The sequence below is a fragment of the Solanum verrucosum genome, unplaced genomic scaffold, assembly GCF_900185275.1.
Source record: "Solanum verrucosum unplaced genomic scaffold, falcon-dt-bn FXZP01000252.1, whole genome shotgun sequence".
In the NCBI taxonomy this organism is placed as follows: Eukaryota; Viridiplantae; Streptophyta; class Magnoliopsida; order Solanales; family Solanaceae; genus Solanum; species Solanum verrucosum.
The window spans coordinates 1,315,225-1,333,862 of record NW_026019988.1 but is presented as its reverse complement, the minus strand read 5'-3'; the positions used below and the strand labels follow the sequence as shown (position 1 = coordinate 1,333,862).

Genomic DNA, 18,638 nt, shown 5'->3' with positions numbered 1-18,638 from the left:
ACATAAATATTTCCATATAGCAAAAATCACGAGTGCAATAACGCATATGATCCTGATTTTTCTTGCTTGCTTCCTCTCTTGTTCATAGGATTTGATTCTTTTCAATAGACCCCATATGATCTTTTTTGCTTGAGGTGGTATTTCATCATCGTACCATCGAAAATAATTGCATCCACCTTTTCTCTACATAAATTATCAAAATAATTAAACTATAATTAGCGATTGACAACGATTTGTTTAACCAGATTAGAATAATGATAAAAAGCTTACCTTTGTGTTTTTGCAGTAAAAAAATCGACGTCCTGTATTAAGTTGTGTCCATGAAATTTTCAATTCAGCATTGACCCCACATCGACAGAACACATTTGCATCTGAAGAAGTTGAAATCGACAAATTGGACATTTCCTTCGCTGTGAAGAAGACGAATGAAGAACTTTTTTTTATCTCCACTGTAGCAGCAACAATGGTGAGATGTGGAGAAGAAAGAGATGAGAAATAAATAAGGGGAAGAATCTAGGGTTGGATAAATAAAAGGGAAAGATTTTGACCATATGTTAAAGTGTGCCAATCAGACACATCAACTTTTTTTTTCTCACTTCACGCGCTCAAAAGGAGTGCCTCACACGATAAGTGCCAAGTCAGCCAGGTGTGTTTGATAGGTACACTTTTTGAGTGGTTTAAGTGTTCAATAGGAAGGAGTCCTTGTTAAGGTGTCTATACGAAAAATCCTTACAAGTTCAAGGGGCCGCTTATGCGTTCTGCCTTATGAAAACTATATAGTTGAATCAATGTTTCTCTTTATTATCAATTATCATGATTGGATTTGTCGTCCTACTTTTTATAGTTTTTTTAGAATTTAGAGCATTTCATTGAAATATATCCCTATCAATCTTTTCACCTTAGTACACTGAAAAATAATTTTGTGTTGAACAGTTTGAGTTATGATCCATTGTGTAACCTAAAGAGTAAAGAGACACACACAATCTTAATTTGAGCAAATTTTTGATGAATCGTGACTCAACTTGTTTATCAGTTCAGCTTATTTTAATTCATTCAAATTATAATTTAAACCGCTTATTTAACACCTTAAAAAAAATTTAGTCATAATTCCAATAGAATTGGCTTTAATATGGTGATGGGTGACTACTGAATATGAAAGCTAAAAATACATGGCATTAATATTCCCCTTTAATCCCAATATTAGGCAGAGATTAAGGGTTTGGTTGACTTTCAAATATGTAGTACATACTTTGCCAAACACTTATCGAGAGATGAATTTAAAATTTAAATTTTTATTGATTTTATGATAATTTTAAATTAATATCCAATAATAATGAGTTTTAGTTTCCCTAAATATCCCATCACTAGAATACAAACCTTTATTTTTTATTGTGCAACAAAATATATCGTTAGGGGAAAGATTTATCGCTAAAATTTATTATTAATCCCTTTTTTTGTAATAATAATCAAACATTCATACATATTTAGTGTTTACAAGCTTTGGAAAAACATTTTTTAATTTACGAACTAAATCTGCCTCTGATATATGCATAACAAAAATCACCATTCAATGTCACATATTCTAAATCAATATGACAACAACATGTGATTACTAGGCATTAAATCATAATTTCACATGGTCATAATTGATTGAAGATAAATCCTAACTACTAATTAATCTTAAACTAAGTTAACTGTCTACAAGTTACAAACTACCTTCACTTAATTAACTTATAACGTGCCAAAGTTGAACAAGTAAATTTATGAATTAATATCTATATTAATTCAAATTTCCCTTTTTTGCAGCTCCATAACTTTTCATCTATCAATAAAATAAATATTTTTTTGGCAAAAACAATCCATGTGTTATTAATATATAGACTAAAGAATTCTAGATGGTGACATGATCTAAGATTAATTAAATTTATGTATGACTAATCAAAAGTTCCTATACACAAAATTTGATATCTCATTAATAGGTATCTCACCTGAAAAAAAATGTTAGTCTAGCGCACGGAATATATATCTTCAGTCCATGTAAAATCTAAAGAATAATTGTATTTTAAAGTGATGTGATGTAAACGATTTATATGATGGGAACATCAATGACTAGCTAATTGCACGACTCAAACACTTACATGTCACAAAAATATAACTTTATTATTTGTATAGAGTTTTCCCTCCCAATATAGTATCTCATTACAAGTGGAAAAAAAAATACTCACGAAAGATTTTAATTTGCCACAAATTCGATTATTAGTAGAAATTTTGTTTGTATTGATGAATTTCATTCAATGAGTATTATGTTGTTGTCGTTATTATATTAATGGATTTCATCATAGAACGGCGGAGTTGAAAATTTTAACGAAAATATTCTATATCTAGAAAGTTTTCTAAATTATGTTTTACCTTACTTGCACGACATATATTTTTTTTTTTAATCAAAGGAAATTTAATTAAAACCATTTACTTACCTTTATTAGCTTTGGCGTTGCTATTAAATTGTCACAAATCCGTTAAAGGTTGTGTTAATCATAAATTACTACTATAAAAATTAGTAATGGATAAATTATGTGATTACATAACAAAAAAATATTTTTACTATTTAGCGATAGGTTTTCAAAACAATATTGTTAAGTATTAACTATTTGATGTATATAAACGACAAATTTTATAGCTAATTTTAACGTATACGATGAAATCTAAGCAATTTACTTCAAAGCCCATAACTAAGAATTAAACTTCATCACCACATTTCTTATATATAGTTTTTTCTATTACCCATTTTTATTCCTCAATTAAACATATGTGAATTCAATACGTTATGTTTTTATGGATTAATTTTTATACTCATAATGAATTGCAATTAAAAAGATTACGGAATATCTCATCATCCATGCAATTAGTAAATTAAGGATAAAATATTTGTAAGGTTAGCCATTGAAATATATTTATGCAAGTTTTCCTAATATAAACGGCTTACTCCAAAGCCCATCACTAAGAAAACTTTTTTTCTTAAAATAAAGTAATAAACTATAGCAATCATTGTTTTGTTTTTTTGGGGTTCACTCAATTCACATTAGAGTTTCATTATTTTAGATTTGTGTCGCATAAAGCTTCCAGAGCTTAAACTCGAAATCTATAATTAAGGAAGGAGCAGCAACGACCATCATTGATGGAAGCTTCATGCATTGTTTTTTAGTAAACAAGCAAAAATGATTTCCAATTTAGACAAATTTTTCAACATTGCTTATAATTTTTCTTTTACCCCACATTAGTCTTTTTTGCTCAAGTAATTACCTTTTAAAAGGTTTTTGACTTTTTTTTTTTAAAAAAATAAAAAATAATATATATATATATATATATATATATGTATATATATATATATGTATATATATTGTAACATCTCACAACTAGAAACAACTAGAAGGAAGTTTAAAATTTGGAAAATTTTAAGTAAATTAAAGTGAGTTTTTGGTCAACTTCAACCGACAATAACTCCTAGCTCAGGATGAGTTGGGTGTAGTTCCAGATATGGTTGGAAAGATCTTGGAATGATCTTTCCAACGCCGCTAAGTTTGCACGATTCTGAGTTCGTATGAGTGAGTTATTCCCTTTGGAAGCTGGGCTGTTCGAATAAGGAAATGCCCAATCCGGATTTTTGAAGGGTAGATTGGTCTTTTCCTTACCCAATCAATTAAATCCATTTCCGTACCTTAAGGCGAGAAAGTTAGCTTAAATGGGTTGTATCTATCACCTAGTTCGAGTTAATGACTCAATTGTTGAGGTACCCCTCATTCAGTCAGTTCCTATAGTAAAAGAGTTTCCAGAAGTCTTTCATGATGACTTACTCGGAGTCCCTCCTGAGAGAGAAATAAACTTCGATATAGACATCATTCCAGATATTCGTCCTATCTCTATTCCGCTATACAGAATGGCACCAACAGAGTTGAAAGAGCAGTTAAAGGACATGTTAGATAAAGGCTTCATTCGACCAAGTATCTCACCTTGGGGCGCTCCAGTCTTATTTGTGAGAAAGAAAGATGGTTCCCTTAGAATGTGTATAGATCACCGCCAATTGTACAAGGTTACCATCAAAAATAAGTATCCTCTTTCGATGATTGATGACCTTTTCTATCAGCTTCAGGGTGCTTCCTGTTTCTTGAAAATTGATCTCAGATCAGGCTACCGACAGTTGAAAGTTAGGGAATGTGATATTCCAAAGACAACATTCAGGACCTGTTATGGTCATTATGAGTTTTTGGTCATGTCGTTTGGTTTAACTAATGCACCAGCAACATTCATGGACCCTATGAATAGAGTCTTCAAACCTTATTTAGATATGTTTGTTATCGTCTTTATTGATGACATACTAATCTATTCAAGGAATGAAGAAGATTATGCTAGTCATCTCAGAATAGTTCTTCAGACTTTGAAAGAGAGAGTTGTATGCCAAGTTCTCAAAGTGTGAGTTTTGGCTTGAGTCTGTGGCGTTCTTGGGCCACATAGTTTCCGGTGATGGAATTAGAGTTGATACTCAGAAAATTGAGGCAGTGCAGAATTGGCCTAGACCCACATCTCCAACTGATATTAGGAGTTTCTTGGATTTTGCTGGCTATTATAGAAGGTTTGTAGAGGGTTTTTCATCCATTTCGTCCCCTTTGACGAAGTTGACTCAGAAAATAGTGAAGTTTCAATGGTCTGAAGCTTGTGAGAAAAGTTTTCAAGAATTGAATAAAAGGTTGACTACTAAGGTGCCCTAGTATTGACCTTACTAGAAGGTACACAAGGTTTTGTGGTGTATTGTGATGCATCTAAAGTTGGTTTGGGTTGTGTCTTAACGCAGAATGGCAAAGTTATAGCTTATGCCTCCAGACAGTTGAAAGTTCATGAGAAAAACTACCCAACCCATGATCTAGAGTTAGCTGCTGTAGTTTTCGCTTTGAAGATATGACGCCATTATTTGTATGGTGTTCATGTGGATGTGTTCACCGATCACAAGAGCCTCCAATATGTGTTCACTTAGAAAGAGTTTCATCTCAGACAGAGATGGTGGTTAGAGTTACTCAAGGACTACGACATGAGTATTCTTTACCACCCAGGTAAGGCTAATGTTGTTGCTAATTCCTTAAGCAGGTTATATATGGGTAGCACTGCCCATGTGGAAGAAGGAAATAGAGAGTTTGCAAAAGATGTGCATAGACTGGCACGCTCGAAAGTCAGACTTATGGATTCCACAGAAGGAGGAATAGTGGAAATGGGGCTGAGTAATCATTAGTGTCAGAAGTGAAAGAAAAGCAAGACCAAGACCTTATTTTGCTTGAATTGAAGGCAAATGCTCATAAGCTAAGAGTATTAGCTTTTGAACAAGGGGGAAATGGTGTATTGAGATATCAAGGTAGGTTGTGTGTACCAATGGTGGATGGACTCCAAGAAAGGATCATGGAGGAAGCTCATAGCTCCAGATATTCCATTCATCCGGGTTCCACCAAGATGTATCGTGATTTGAAAGAAGTGTTTTGGTGGAATAGTATGAAGAAGGGCATTGCAGAATTTGTTGCTAAGTGTCCAAACTGCCAACAAGTTAAAGTAGAGCACCAAAAGGCCCGGTGGTTTGGCGCAGAATATAGAACTTCCGAAATGGAAGTGTGAGATGATTAATATGGATTTCATCACAGGCTTGCCAAGGTCTCGCAGACAACATGATTCTATTTGGGTGATTGTCGACATAATGACAAAATCAACCCATTTTCTACCGGTAAAGACTACCCATACAACAGAAGATTATGCCAGATTATATATTCAGGTTGTGGTAAGACTTCATGGAGTTCCAGTCTCCATTATTTCAGATAGATGTGCACAATTTACTGCACAATTCTAGAAATCTTTTCAGAAAGGTTTGGGTTCAAAGGTGAACTTAAGTACTGCCTTTCATCATCAGATTGACAGGCAAGCAGAGCGCACTATTCAGGCATTGGAAGATATGTTGAGGGCTTGTGTGATTGATTTCAAAGGGAATTGGGATGATCATCTACCTCTCATTGAGTTTGTGTACAACAACAGTTATCACTCTAGCATCCAAATGGCTCCTTATGAAGCTTTTTATGGGAGAAGATGCAGATCTCATATTGGATGGTTTGAAGTTGGTGAAGGAGGGTTGATAGGACCAGATTTAGTTCACCAAGCTATGGAGAAAGTAAAAGTGATTCAAGATAGATTGAAAACAACAAAGAGTCGTCATAAATCCTACACTGATGTTAGGATAAGGGCGTTAGAGTTTGAGGTAGATGATTGGGTATATTTAAAAGTTTCACCCATGAAAGATGTTATGATGTTTGGTAAGAAGGGGAAGCTTAGTCCCCGATATATTGGACTTTATAGAATAGCCAAGAGGATTGCCAATGTAGCTTATGAGTTGGAGCTACCACAGGAATTAGCAGTGGTTCATCCGGTGTTTCACATCTCCATGTTAAAGAAGTGCATGGGCGATCCTTCATTGATCATATCAACTGAAGATATTGAGATCAAGGATAGCCTATCTTATGAGGAGATTCCGGTTCAGATTCTAGATCGCCAAGTTTGCAAGTTGAGAACAAATGAGGTTGCGTCAGTCAAAGTCCTTTGGAGGAACCAATTTGTTAAAGAAGCTACTTGGGAAACTGAAGAGGATATGAAGAAGAGATATCCACATCTCTTTGAAACCGGAGAAAATGCATACCAAGGTATTAATTTTCTTCTTAGTAGTATCTAAATTATGAGTGAGCATGTTCTTTGTTTGAAATTGCTTTTGGGATGTTTGAACTTGATGTTATCACCCTTAGCTTAGTAAGAGTAAACCTCATTCGAGGACGAATGTTCCCAAGGGGGAGATATTGTAACATCTCGCAACTAGAAAGAACCAGAAGGAAGTTTAAAATCTGGAAAATTTTAAGTAAATTAAAGTGAGTTTTTAGTCAACTTCAAACGACCATAACTCCTAGATCAAGATGAGTACGGTGTAGTTCCAGATATGGTTGGAAATCTCTTGGAATGATCTTTCCAACGCAGCTAAGTTTACGCGATTTCGAGTTCGTATGAGTGAGTTATGCCCTTTGGAAGTTGGGTTGTTCAAATAAGGAAATGCCCAATCCGGATTTTTGAAGGGTAGTTTGGTCTTTTCCTTACCCAATCAATTAAATCCATTTTTAATAAAATAATTGGGGTCAAAACTGAGTTAGTTCAGTTTACACTTTTGAGAAATAGAGTTAGGAATTTTGGAGAAATAACGCAAGAGAAAAGAGAAGAAGAAAAGCAGGATTCGCCAAGAACGATCGATTTTGGTTGCGGATTTGCCAAGGAATTGACCCTACAAGGTATGTGAGTCTTTCATAGCGTTGGGGTCATTCACCAACGCGTCAAACATGTTTCGTTCAGCAGAATTCGTCCTAAAAGAGTTTGAGTATTGATGATTTTATTACTTATTCTTGAATTTGATTGTTGTTCTTGAATTGGGATGAATTAAGAAGTTTCTGAGATCGTTACTTCATATTACAGAGTCGTTTTAAATTAGGTTCTTAGGTACATTTCTGGGTATTTGTATCTAAAAGAGATTTGCGAAAAAGAACCAAGTTTGGGCGAATTGGGGTTGGAAAATGAAGAAGAAATTTCATCAGGCGAAATTTGGCATTAGTGGAGAATCACGCGCCTAGCGCCCAGTTTTGAAAATTCTGCTTCACGTCGCGGAGCTGACACGAGGTGTTCTATGTCAAAAGACATTTTCGGAACCAAAAATTAAATTATTTCTCTGCGTCGCGGACCCACATTCAAATATTGATTTTTGATTTTTTCTCATGTTTAACTATTTAGAATCATTCCTAAACAACATGAGATCTTTCCAAACCCAAATCTTAATCCTTGAATCCATAATTCAATTCAAGGATCAGTTAAGAGTCGAGTCAAGATCAGTTAAGAGTCAAGTCAAGAGAAGTCAAGAATCTAGTAAGAGAAGTTCATTTCAAGTTTTCATCAGTATTTTACAAACGTTTTAACTTTGTTTTAAGACTTAAGTCTTGAAGTTGAGTAAAGAGTAAGAGCAAAGTTCATTTTCTTTAAAATGATATATGGGAACTAAGTATTCCCAAGAGTAAATGTTTTCACATTTAAGATAAGAGAAAACTGAGATTTCCAAAAGAGTTTTGAAGAAGCAAAAAGGGGAACATTGATTCCAAGAGAGCTTTTAAGCTAAGTTTGAGTAACTATCTCAAACCAGAGAAGAAGTTGTTTTAAAAACATATGAGCTAAGTATATTTTTGGGAGTAGTATTGAGCACCGATATGGGGACGCGAGTTCATATTTATTCTAGCCCCCATAAACCATGTAGCCATCATGGGCAAAAAAAGGGGTCATACTTTTTAGATGATTCCTTAGTGCTTTTCAGCATAGACTAGTGGATCCACTTAGTAGTTCAGGTTCTATACTGATGGCAAGGTATAGGACGGTCCTTGGCAACGTGAAGTAAAACGTTGTACCATCACTTAGGCTCATAGTGATGGATGTCGGTTAGAGAATCTCTCACAGAATTTATTGTATTTTAATATACATCAGTTTATTGTATTTTTACATACATTTCAGAGTTATGTTGTATCCTTGTATATACACAAGAGTTGGCATCATGTTTTTCAACAGTTTTTCTTTATATTGCACTTGGTTTAAACTGTTTTATATTGAAATGAGTTCAGTTAAATATTCATGAGTTGAGAAGAGTCAAAGTAAGTGTTTCTTTCATAATCTCTTTCAAGCCTATGTTTGTTAGCATTACAACTCGCATACTCATACATTCAATGTACTGATGCCAGTTGGCCTGCATCGTATTATGATGCAAACGCAGGTAACCAAGATCAGCATCCAACGCTTCGTTGATCCAGCTTGAGCATTCAGAGTCTGTTGGTGAGCCTCTTTGCATTCCGGAAGACTCCTTTATTTCCTTTCTAATTTAGTTCATTAGGATGTTGTGGGGTTTGTCCCAACATCCATCTCAGTTGTTTTAAAGGCTTCATAGATAGTCAGTTATTAGATCTTCAGTTTTCTCATTTTATCTTATGTTAATACTTGGGTTGCCATTTTGGCCAAGTTGAATGTTTAATTCATTTAACATTCTAAGTTATATTAATAAGCTATTTGAGTAAGTTCATTTGATCATTTTAATCATGCGTAGAGTCTTCCGCTGAGTTTAGTAAGTCAGGCCAAGGGTTCGCTTGGGGCTAGCAATGGTTCTCGAGTGCCAGTCTCTCCTAGGGTGTAGGCTCGGGGCGTGACATATATATTTCCTAGCATTTTAGCAATTTTTTTAAAATAAAAATTTGTACCATGTAGTGATTTATTCTACAAGTAAAATATGATCCTTTTTCTGAATAGTACATCAGTAGGTGATACATCTTAATTTATCATTGCAACCCTTTGAAATTATCTATTGTAAAAGCAACATGTATTTGAATTGAAATATCGTAGTAGGAGCAGGGTCGGTCAGATCATCAATGGTGACATAAGTTATGTATGAATAATTAAAAGATATATATTCTTTTTTGGTAGAAGTAACTTTTTTTTTTTGTAAAGATCACATTTCGTTACTCAAGTAATCGAAGGCATTCTATTTGGTAAGATTGGATATACTTTGAAAATTCATTATGTTAAGAATTACAAATTTTGAAAATTCATTTTATAACCGTACAAATATTATGATATGTTGAAAAGTAAAATTTCAATTTATTTATTTTTTCTATTTCAAACCTTGTTTTCTAAGTAAGTATGGAGGCAAGAAGTCAGCAAATTGTCCAAGAAATAAATAATACTTTCGTCTAAATCTCTCACAAAAAAAAAAAAAACAACCCTAAATTCTATAAATAGACAAATCCCCCACCTCACTTTATCATATAATTATTTCCATACCCTCATTTTCTCTTAACCAACAAGTATCCCCCCATACTTTCCTCCATAATTTTCATCATTTTTTTTCGACCAAAAATTAAAAAAACCATATATTATATTACACAACAAAACTAACAAACATACCATGACACTTCTAAGAAATCCCTTTATTTTATTCACCATTTTTATCATTATTATTATGTCATTTTCATCTTGCTATAGCATTAAATTCCTTGATGATGATCACAACATAAATAATCTTGAAGAGGAATTTGGTAATGATTTTCATTTTAAAGCTTATCCTTCAAATTATTTCAACACCATTCTTGATCATGAAAAAAACAACAATATGAAGAAAAATCTTGAAATAATTAGTAGATTTCAAAGATTTAAGAATTTGGAGAAATTAGATGAAGAACAAAATCAAGCTAAGGTTATAACAATTAGTGTGGATAGGTTTGGAGCTAAAGGTGATGGAAAAATAGATGATACAAATGTAAGTATTAGTTTTCTTTATGAATTTCTCTTTCAAACTATTACTAAAAATACGTGAATTTCTGACAAAACTAATTTTCGAGAGAGAATCTCTCAAATTATAATTAGAAAGCATGCACACGAATTTATGATGAAAATTTCTAAGATTTTATTGTATATTGACTCGTTAGAAGCTTTATCACAGACATACCTTCGAAAATTTTCTAAAATTCATGCGTTTTTAATAGAAAAACAATATATAAAAAGTAGTATACTACCTTTGTTTTGTTTTAATTTATGTGGAGGTACTTGATTAAGTTCAAATTAAAAAATAAATGGAGATTTTGAAACTTAGGATTTTAATTAAATATGATATAATTTTTCAATGGTTGTAAAAACATCCCATATTAAGTATAAAAATGGGAAGCATATAAAGTTAAATTATTTTATTATTGTTATTATTATTATTTTATAACAAATGGAAAAAAGAGTCATACATAGATGAAACAGAGGGAGTATTAGATAGAAAAGTTTGTGAAATAAATGTTTTATAAAGAATTTAATTTCTATATACCGTAATAAGCAACAATTTATATATGTCACATCACTTAAAAATTAATTTTAAGTAACCATCAATAATAAATTATCGAATTAGCTATTTAATATATATACACACATTGATTAAATATTCTTTTTTATTTGATTGTCAATATTAGCATTGAAATTCGATTATTTGAGAAAAAAACGTTTCCTATCAAGAATTTTCTATGTCCTGGACTCAACCCGAGACCTCTAGTTATGAGAGGAGAATTAAACATCTCATTCCTGGTGGAAATTAAAGATTATATATGTTATACTTCAAAGCTAACTATTATTATGGTGAATATATGTAGATTGAGATTACTTTTACGATTAATTTTAACAACATCATCAGCAATTTAATTAGCTTTGTTTTTTGGGTTATTAATTAATTAATTATTAAATGAAATTATCTTAATTTCAGGCATTTCAAAAAGCATGGAAAGAAGTTTGTTCATCTTCAAATGTTGTGAATTTTGTGGTGTCCAAAAACAAGAAATATCTTCTCAAACCAATCAAATTTTCTGGGCCATGCAAATCTTCCATTACAATGCAGGTTAGGTTGACATATCATTTTGTAAAAAGAATTTTGGAGTAACGATAAAATTATTTTCATTTTAATCACACTATAAGATACAGACATTAAGTTGTCGTGAAATTAGTTCCTGGGGCATTAAGATAGCTTGCGTGCGTTACATTTCCTCATGGTGTGGCTCTTTCCTAAAATTTATGTGAACGTGAGATGCTTTCTATGTACGATTGTCAATCCACACTAGCAGTATAAAAGTTTCTTTATATTAGGTTATTTTAAAAGATAATTAAATGATCTTACTCAACAAGTGAAGTTGCTCTGCATATGTGGAGCCACTATAACAAAAATAACTTTTAGCGGCAATAATTATTGACATTAATAAGTAGTGCTAAGTTTTTACCGGCATTAGTTAAGTGTCATTAGAACCAATGTCGCTAAAGGCTTTAGGGACATATACAAAGACTACTAATTGTCGCTAAAAATACATATTTAGTGACAATTAATTCTTAATTGCCGCTAATGATCTTTTTTGATGTAGTGAGCTATAGTGTAACCTATGGGTTCACGTGACCTTGAATAGTATCCATAAATATTTAACTTTAATTTCATATCGTTATATGAATTGATAAATTTCAAATCTTAAATACATTCTTATTTCACTGATAATATAAGAAATTCATTACATTGTCGTGGATATAAGTTAAACTCTGCTATTATTATATATGGAGAGAAATAATCTCTATTTATAGTGACAGAGCTACATCCAGCGAACGATGATTAGTTGAACACTTTTGGCAAAAAATAGTATATAGGTCAAATATAACTTTTTATATTTCACATATATCATATTTTGAACACCTTTTATGAAATTCCAAATATTGTCACTGCTTTTACACATGGAAATAAATTAATAGGTTCTAACTTCTATATGTTGAATATTATTTGACAATATTTTTTTCATTTTTTTTTCCAATTATTTTTTATTGCAGATTTATGGAACCCTATTAGCATCTGATGATACTTCGAATTACAACAAGGATAGTAGGCACTGGCTTATTTTTGATAGTGTTCAAAAATTGGTTGTTGGAGGAGCTGGAGTTATAAATGGCAATGGCAAAATTTGGTGGCAAAATTCTTGCAAAATTAATAAAAAATTGGTATAAATACATACTTAATTTTGAAAGGGTCGGGGAGTCTTGGAGCAACCATAAAGTTGTCTCTGTGTGACTTATAGGTCACCACCAGTTCAAACCGTGTGAAAATAGTCACTAATACTTGCATTAGAATAGACTGTGTACATCGCAACCCAAAGGGATGCAGCCCTTCTCGAACCTTACGTAAACACAAGATGTTTTATGCACCGGGCAACCCTTTTTCCCTTTTACATACTTAACTTTTAAATATACATATAGTTTTCACAATTGTTTCTTTTGTTTTTATGATATATGACTAATTTTGTCTAATTTTTATTTTTATGTCTACTTTTTTTTATTTTGCAGCCCTGCAAGGTAGCACCCACGGTACGTTTATTTGATTTTTATTTCTTATTTTTCAAAGAACAAAACAATTAATTACATAGAGTTATTTTTCAAATTACCTGATTGTGTTGTCACTCGTCAGTGCATGAAACTTTAAAACTCGATACCTGTCTGATTATATCATCGATGCATGTAACTTTAAAACTTGATATTCGTATATAATTATTATGTCATTTTTCTTTAATATTTTTTTGGTGAATTAGATTTATTTATTTTATTTTATTGGTGAAACTTAAATTTTGACAGGCCCTAACATTTTACAAGTGCAACAACTTGAAAGTGAAGGACCTTAAAATAGAAGATGCACAACAAATACATTTGCTAATTGAGAAATGTGTTGTTGTTGAAGTTTCAAAATTGGTAGTGAGTTCTCCAGAAAATAGCCCTAACACTGATGGAATCCATATAACTAACACTCAAAATATTCAAATTTCTGACTCCACTATTGCCACAGGTATCGATAAATTAACAACTTTAACTTTCATATACTTATAGTAATTTTTTTTTATATTGTCAAGTTGTATGTATAAAGGTAATTGCATTCTTGTAAAAAGTGACACTTATGATTAGTTGTACTATTATCGTTTGGTTGGGAACTAGTTATCTCAGGAATAATTATTTTGGGGTTAGTTATCCTGGGATAACTTATCCCACCCTGTATATGGAATAACTTATCCCATCACTATGGTATAAATGGTGGGATAAGTTATCCCAAACATGTCAACCAAACAAGACATCGAACTTTTATCCCATGATTATTTTTTTATCCTATAATTATATATTCCTATCTCTCACATCAAACGACCCCTTATAGATGGTACTAACAGTAGATTGTTGAAATAATATTTACAAATATTATGTTATACTAATTGTGAAAAACAAATGACATTAATTTTTCTTATTTACTAACTATATATTTTGGAAATTAATTTGGTGGTAGGTGATGATTGCATCTCAATAGTGGATGGATCTCAAAAGGTCCTAGCCACTAGCATTACTTGTGGACCAGGTCATGGAATAAGGTACAAAAAATAAATACAAAATATACCTATAGAAGTTTGTTATATCAGTATTATTATGCTAGTATTATCTTATTTTTAATTATATTATTAATGTTATTTCTCCTATTTTGATTATTTTTACTTTCATTATTTCTCTTTCTTCAATATATTTATCATAATTTCTTTCAAATGTTCTGAAAAACTATTTTTTTGAGTCGATTGTTCATATGAAACAGTCTCCTACCCCACGAAGATAGAAATAAGATTTTGGATCATACCCCACTTATATAATTATATTGAATATATTATTGTTATTATTATTGAACCTCTTCATTTTATAACCACCAACCATTTTTTTCTTTAATATTCAGATTATTTTATCAAAATTTATAATCTAATTATGTTATTTATTATTATTTTTTGTGCTTAGTATTGGAAGTTTGGGAGGTGGAAATTCAGAAGCCCATGTGTCTGATATTCATGTAAATGGAGCTAAGCTTTTTGGAACAACAAATGGACTTAGGATTAAGACTTGGCCGGTAAATTAATTAATTATTTTTATTAATTTACAAATATTTTTTTAATTATGGAAATTCTTTGTAATATACATTTAATTATATTCTTGAATTATTTTATGTAGGGAGGATTTGGAAGTGCAAGCAATATTAAGTTTCAAAATGTGGTTATGAATAATGTCAAAAATCCAATAATTATAGACCAAAATTATTGTGATCAAGCTGATGGTCCATGCAAAGCTGAGGTAATTGAAAATGGATTTAACTTATATATATTAACGGTATGAAAAATAATCTACTCTGTTAAAGTACTATACATACTAGATAATTTATCGTGTCTTTTAGATAATTAATCCATTTCATTATGGTTGTTAGTTGAGTCATCTTTAGATAACCAAATACCATAAATTTTTTAGTAAAGTCGATGTATATATATTATATAAGTTAAACTCAAACGAAAATAAATTTTATTTATATAACATACATATAGTATTAAAAAAAATTACACCATTAGTGCAATTTGCTACATTTGGACAATATAGTGTTTTAACTTATAAACAAAACAAATTTCACCCCTTCAACTTTCTTAAAATTCAATAAAAGCCCCATACAGAATTTTATAGGATCAAATGTACCCACCCCCATATACAACAACATATTGTATATTATAAAGTTGTGACGAAATATCTATGACGATAATATTGATGATAGAGTTAATATGATCGATCGGTTCATAATATAATTCAATGACAAATTTGTGATGATCGATTTTATTCTCTTAATCATAAAAATATGTATATATATTTACAGACCGACTCAGCAATTCAAGTGAAAAATGTGATTTATCAAAATATCAAAGGCACGAGTGCAACAAATGATGCTATAAATTTCAATTGCAGCAAAAAAATTCCATGTCAAGGAATTTTATTAGAGAATGTGAAATTGTTAGGAGGAAATGGTGAAACTCCAAATGCTATTTGGGGAAATATTAACAATCTTACATGCAGCAATGTTTTACCAGAATGTAAAAAAAGTCAAAAAATTGTATAATGAAGTTGATAGTGTTAATTAATTTTTAATAGGATATTGTATAGTTATTAGTAGGTCATATACATAGACAAATTAAGTGTTAGAATACATAATTAGCAAATGATTTGTGATAAATGATATTCTTTGTACACATGAAATAAATATATTGTTATGATATGATATTTCTTTTTAAGTATTTCTCATTATATAAATAGACATCATTTTTAATTTCCAGGTATTTTTAACTTTGATAAGAGTTTATTAGAAACAGTCTTTAAATTTCACTCGTAGAATTATACTGTGTATATTGTTGTTGTTCAGATGAGAAAACTAAGATTTGATAGAAATTAAACATGTTAAGTTTATAATTCATTCTATAATTTATTTTCAATCCCTCACTTTAATACACCTAGCAGTGCCCCACTTAATTTTTAGCGATTTTTTTTATTATTGCAAAATTAATTGCGATCATCATTCAATCATCAGTCAAAACTAATTTTTTATATGTGGTTAATTATGATTTTGTCATGTCCACTAATTAAATCATTTTAAAGGAAAAAAGCTCTCAAGTATACTATCAAACTTTGAGAAAATGCTCATTTATGTCATCCACTAAACGTTTGACTCATCTATGCTATTTTAGTTAATAAATAATGGCATGAATGAATCTTTTCTCAAACGAAAATGACATAGATGAACCAACCTTTTAACGGATAACATAAATGAGCCTTTTTGCAAAGTTCAACAACATATTTATGCTTTTTCCCTATTTTAAAATAACTCTAAAAAATATTATTTTAATCATATACATATATTTTTTTTATACTCCTTCTGTCCAACAATACTTTTTCACTATTGACTTTGTATACTTTTTAAGAAACTATAAATAGAAGTTTAATTTTACTATATCACCCTTTGAATATAATAAATACAATGTCTTGAAAAATGTAATAGAGAAATGACTATAATTAAAGATAAGGATAAATTAGGAAGTAAGTGTAAATTTATTCATTCATTTTATAAAGTGGACAAATATTGTTGGACATCCCAAAATAGTACGGTGGACAACTGTTAGACGGAGGAGTAATTGTTTGAGAAGCATTTAATTAGAGTTGTATCTTATTGGTGATTACTTCAGTATTGTAATATGATTCTTTCAATTCATTTATTACAGTTTTGATTTTTTAAAATAAAAAGAAAAAATATTGGGGGCAGGGGAAGGAGAATGAGAAGAGGAAGAGGAAACGAGGGAGGGGATTACAAGTCCTAGAATCGAACTCTCAATAAAAAAGTGAAAATTTAGGTAGTCAATCAATCGACTGAGCTACTATGATTTTTTGATTGAAATCGAATTCATTTATATTGAAGAAGGATTTTTCAGTTTTCACATTTGTTGAAATCCTACTGATATAAGCATTTCACTAACATAATTTATAATCCTAGAAATATTTGGAATATTTTTTTCTTAAATTAGAAACTGCAGTGTTTGCTAAATCCTGCTTGAAATTTACAAAACAATTACTAATGTAATGCTTTGCCTCTACACCATCTTAAAGTAATAAAGAAAGTGTTTGGGAAGTTGGTCCGACTCAACCCGATCCGACCATTTTGATTTATCGTAAGAAGAAAATTTGGAGATCGTCAAGGCCTACCATATCAAATCCCATCCCACTTCCCCACCACTATCGCCACCACCACCATCCTCTTTCTCGGGGAATGTGGATGTTGGCATCGACACCTATCCTATGTCTTATAATAAGTGTGATTTATCTTAATTATGGTGTTAAGGAACATTATTCATAAGGATGAAATTATATGTATGTATGGTATGTTTATGGTGCTAGCTTGAAGTCACCTCGATTAATTATTAAATAATACAATATCTCAATTAATTTAACTTAACTGATATCTTGAAACATCGAAACATAAGATAACTCTGAAAAGTATACTGATATATATAATATTTAAAAAGAACCATTAATTCCCCTAATTAATGTAACAAATCCACTTTTCAAAACTACAAATATTCATTTATTAATAGTGATAGTGATTTTTAGAGTGTAAAAGCAAATCTTGTTCACAAACACATCTCATTTCTCATGAGATAGAATCATTATCGAGAAAAAACAAAAAGTTATTACTGAAATTATTTCAAATTTTCAAAAAGACATTTTAATTTTGTGGGTGTCCTATTACCTCACGAAACCATCTAAATTCACAATAAATATACCCTTTTGACTAATTTTTATACCACTCGTGTTGTCAAGAAATATGAGTGTGTGAAGGACTATTCATACAACTTCAAACCAATGTAAAATTGCCATGTGGCACTCCCAATTTGACTTATTTTGAAAAAAAATATAAAAACCCATGTATTAATTTTTTTTAAGCTTTATTAGGAATAGGTTTTAATTTTCAAATCTTTTTTGTCATCTTCCCTACCATCATTAGCTTACCCATATTTCTTGGGCATCTATGTCTTCCTTCAAAAAAAAATTCTTTTGCTCTTTTTCCTTTCTGGTCATTGTTTTTTTTTAAACTAATGTTATTGTGTTCATTCTTATTCTTTTTTTTTAAAAAAAAAAAAACAAATTAGCTTAGTGATTTTATTCCTCCTACAAATTAAGTTTGGGATTTGGGAATAGTGAAACTATGGGAAACTCTATTTGGGAGTAAGAAGTTGGAGAAGAAGGTGATTTAAATGTCAGATTATGATTTGGTGATATTTTGAGTATTTAGATTTTGATTATTTGACGATATTTATTTTCATAAATAAATTAATTTGTGATAGTTTGACAAATAATTGGTAGTGCTACCGAAAAATTCTGTCTCGCCACAGCGGGTTTGGCGACTGTTCATCGCCATGAAAGGAATGGCAGAAGAACAGCGGTTGAGGCGAAGAAGAAAGAGAAAGAAAAGCAATAAAATCAAATAAAAATAATTTAAAATTACTTTTAATATGTGTCAAGTGATTATTATTGCGTGACTTACAAATATTTTTATATAAGTGGTATTGGGTGAAAAATGGGGTATACATATTATTGTGAAGTTGTTCAATAGGGTAATA

At 30.9% G+C, this 18,638-nt stretch overlaps 1 protein-coding gene across 1 annotated transcript; it reads left to right on the top strand.

Annotated features, from left to right (window-relative positions):
- Positions 1-9,918: 9,918 nt before the first annotated feature.
- On the top strand, positions 9,919-15,735 carry LOC125818734 (polygalacturonase-like). Its single transcript, XM_049498247.1, has 9 exons — positions 9,919-10,399; positions 11,381-11,512; positions 12,478-12,645; positions 12,988-13,008; positions 13,273-13,480; positions 13,967-14,048; positions 14,458-14,566; positions 14,668-14,787; positions 15,353-15,735. Exons 1-9 carry the CDS (start codon positions 10,049-10,051, stop codon positions 15,590-15,592), a joined length of 1,431 nt encoding a protein of 476 aa, XP_049354204.1. The 5' UTR covers positions 9,919-10,048; the 3' UTR covers positions 15,593-15,735.
- The last annotated feature ends 2,903 nt before the right edge of the window (positions 15,736-18,638 follow it).

Coding starts and splice junctions, on each gene's coding strand:
- LOC125818734 (XM_049498247.1), top strand. CDS start 10,049: ATGACACTTCTAAGAAATCCCTTTATTTTATTCACCATTTTTATCATT. Junction 13,481..13,966: donor TGACTCCACTATTGCCACAG/GTATCGATAAAT, acceptor ATTTGGTGGTAG/GTGATGATTGCATCTCAATA. Junction 14,788..15,352: donor ATGGTCCATGCAAAGCTGAG/GTAATTGAAAAT, acceptor ATATATTTACAG/ACCGACTCAGCAATTCAAGT.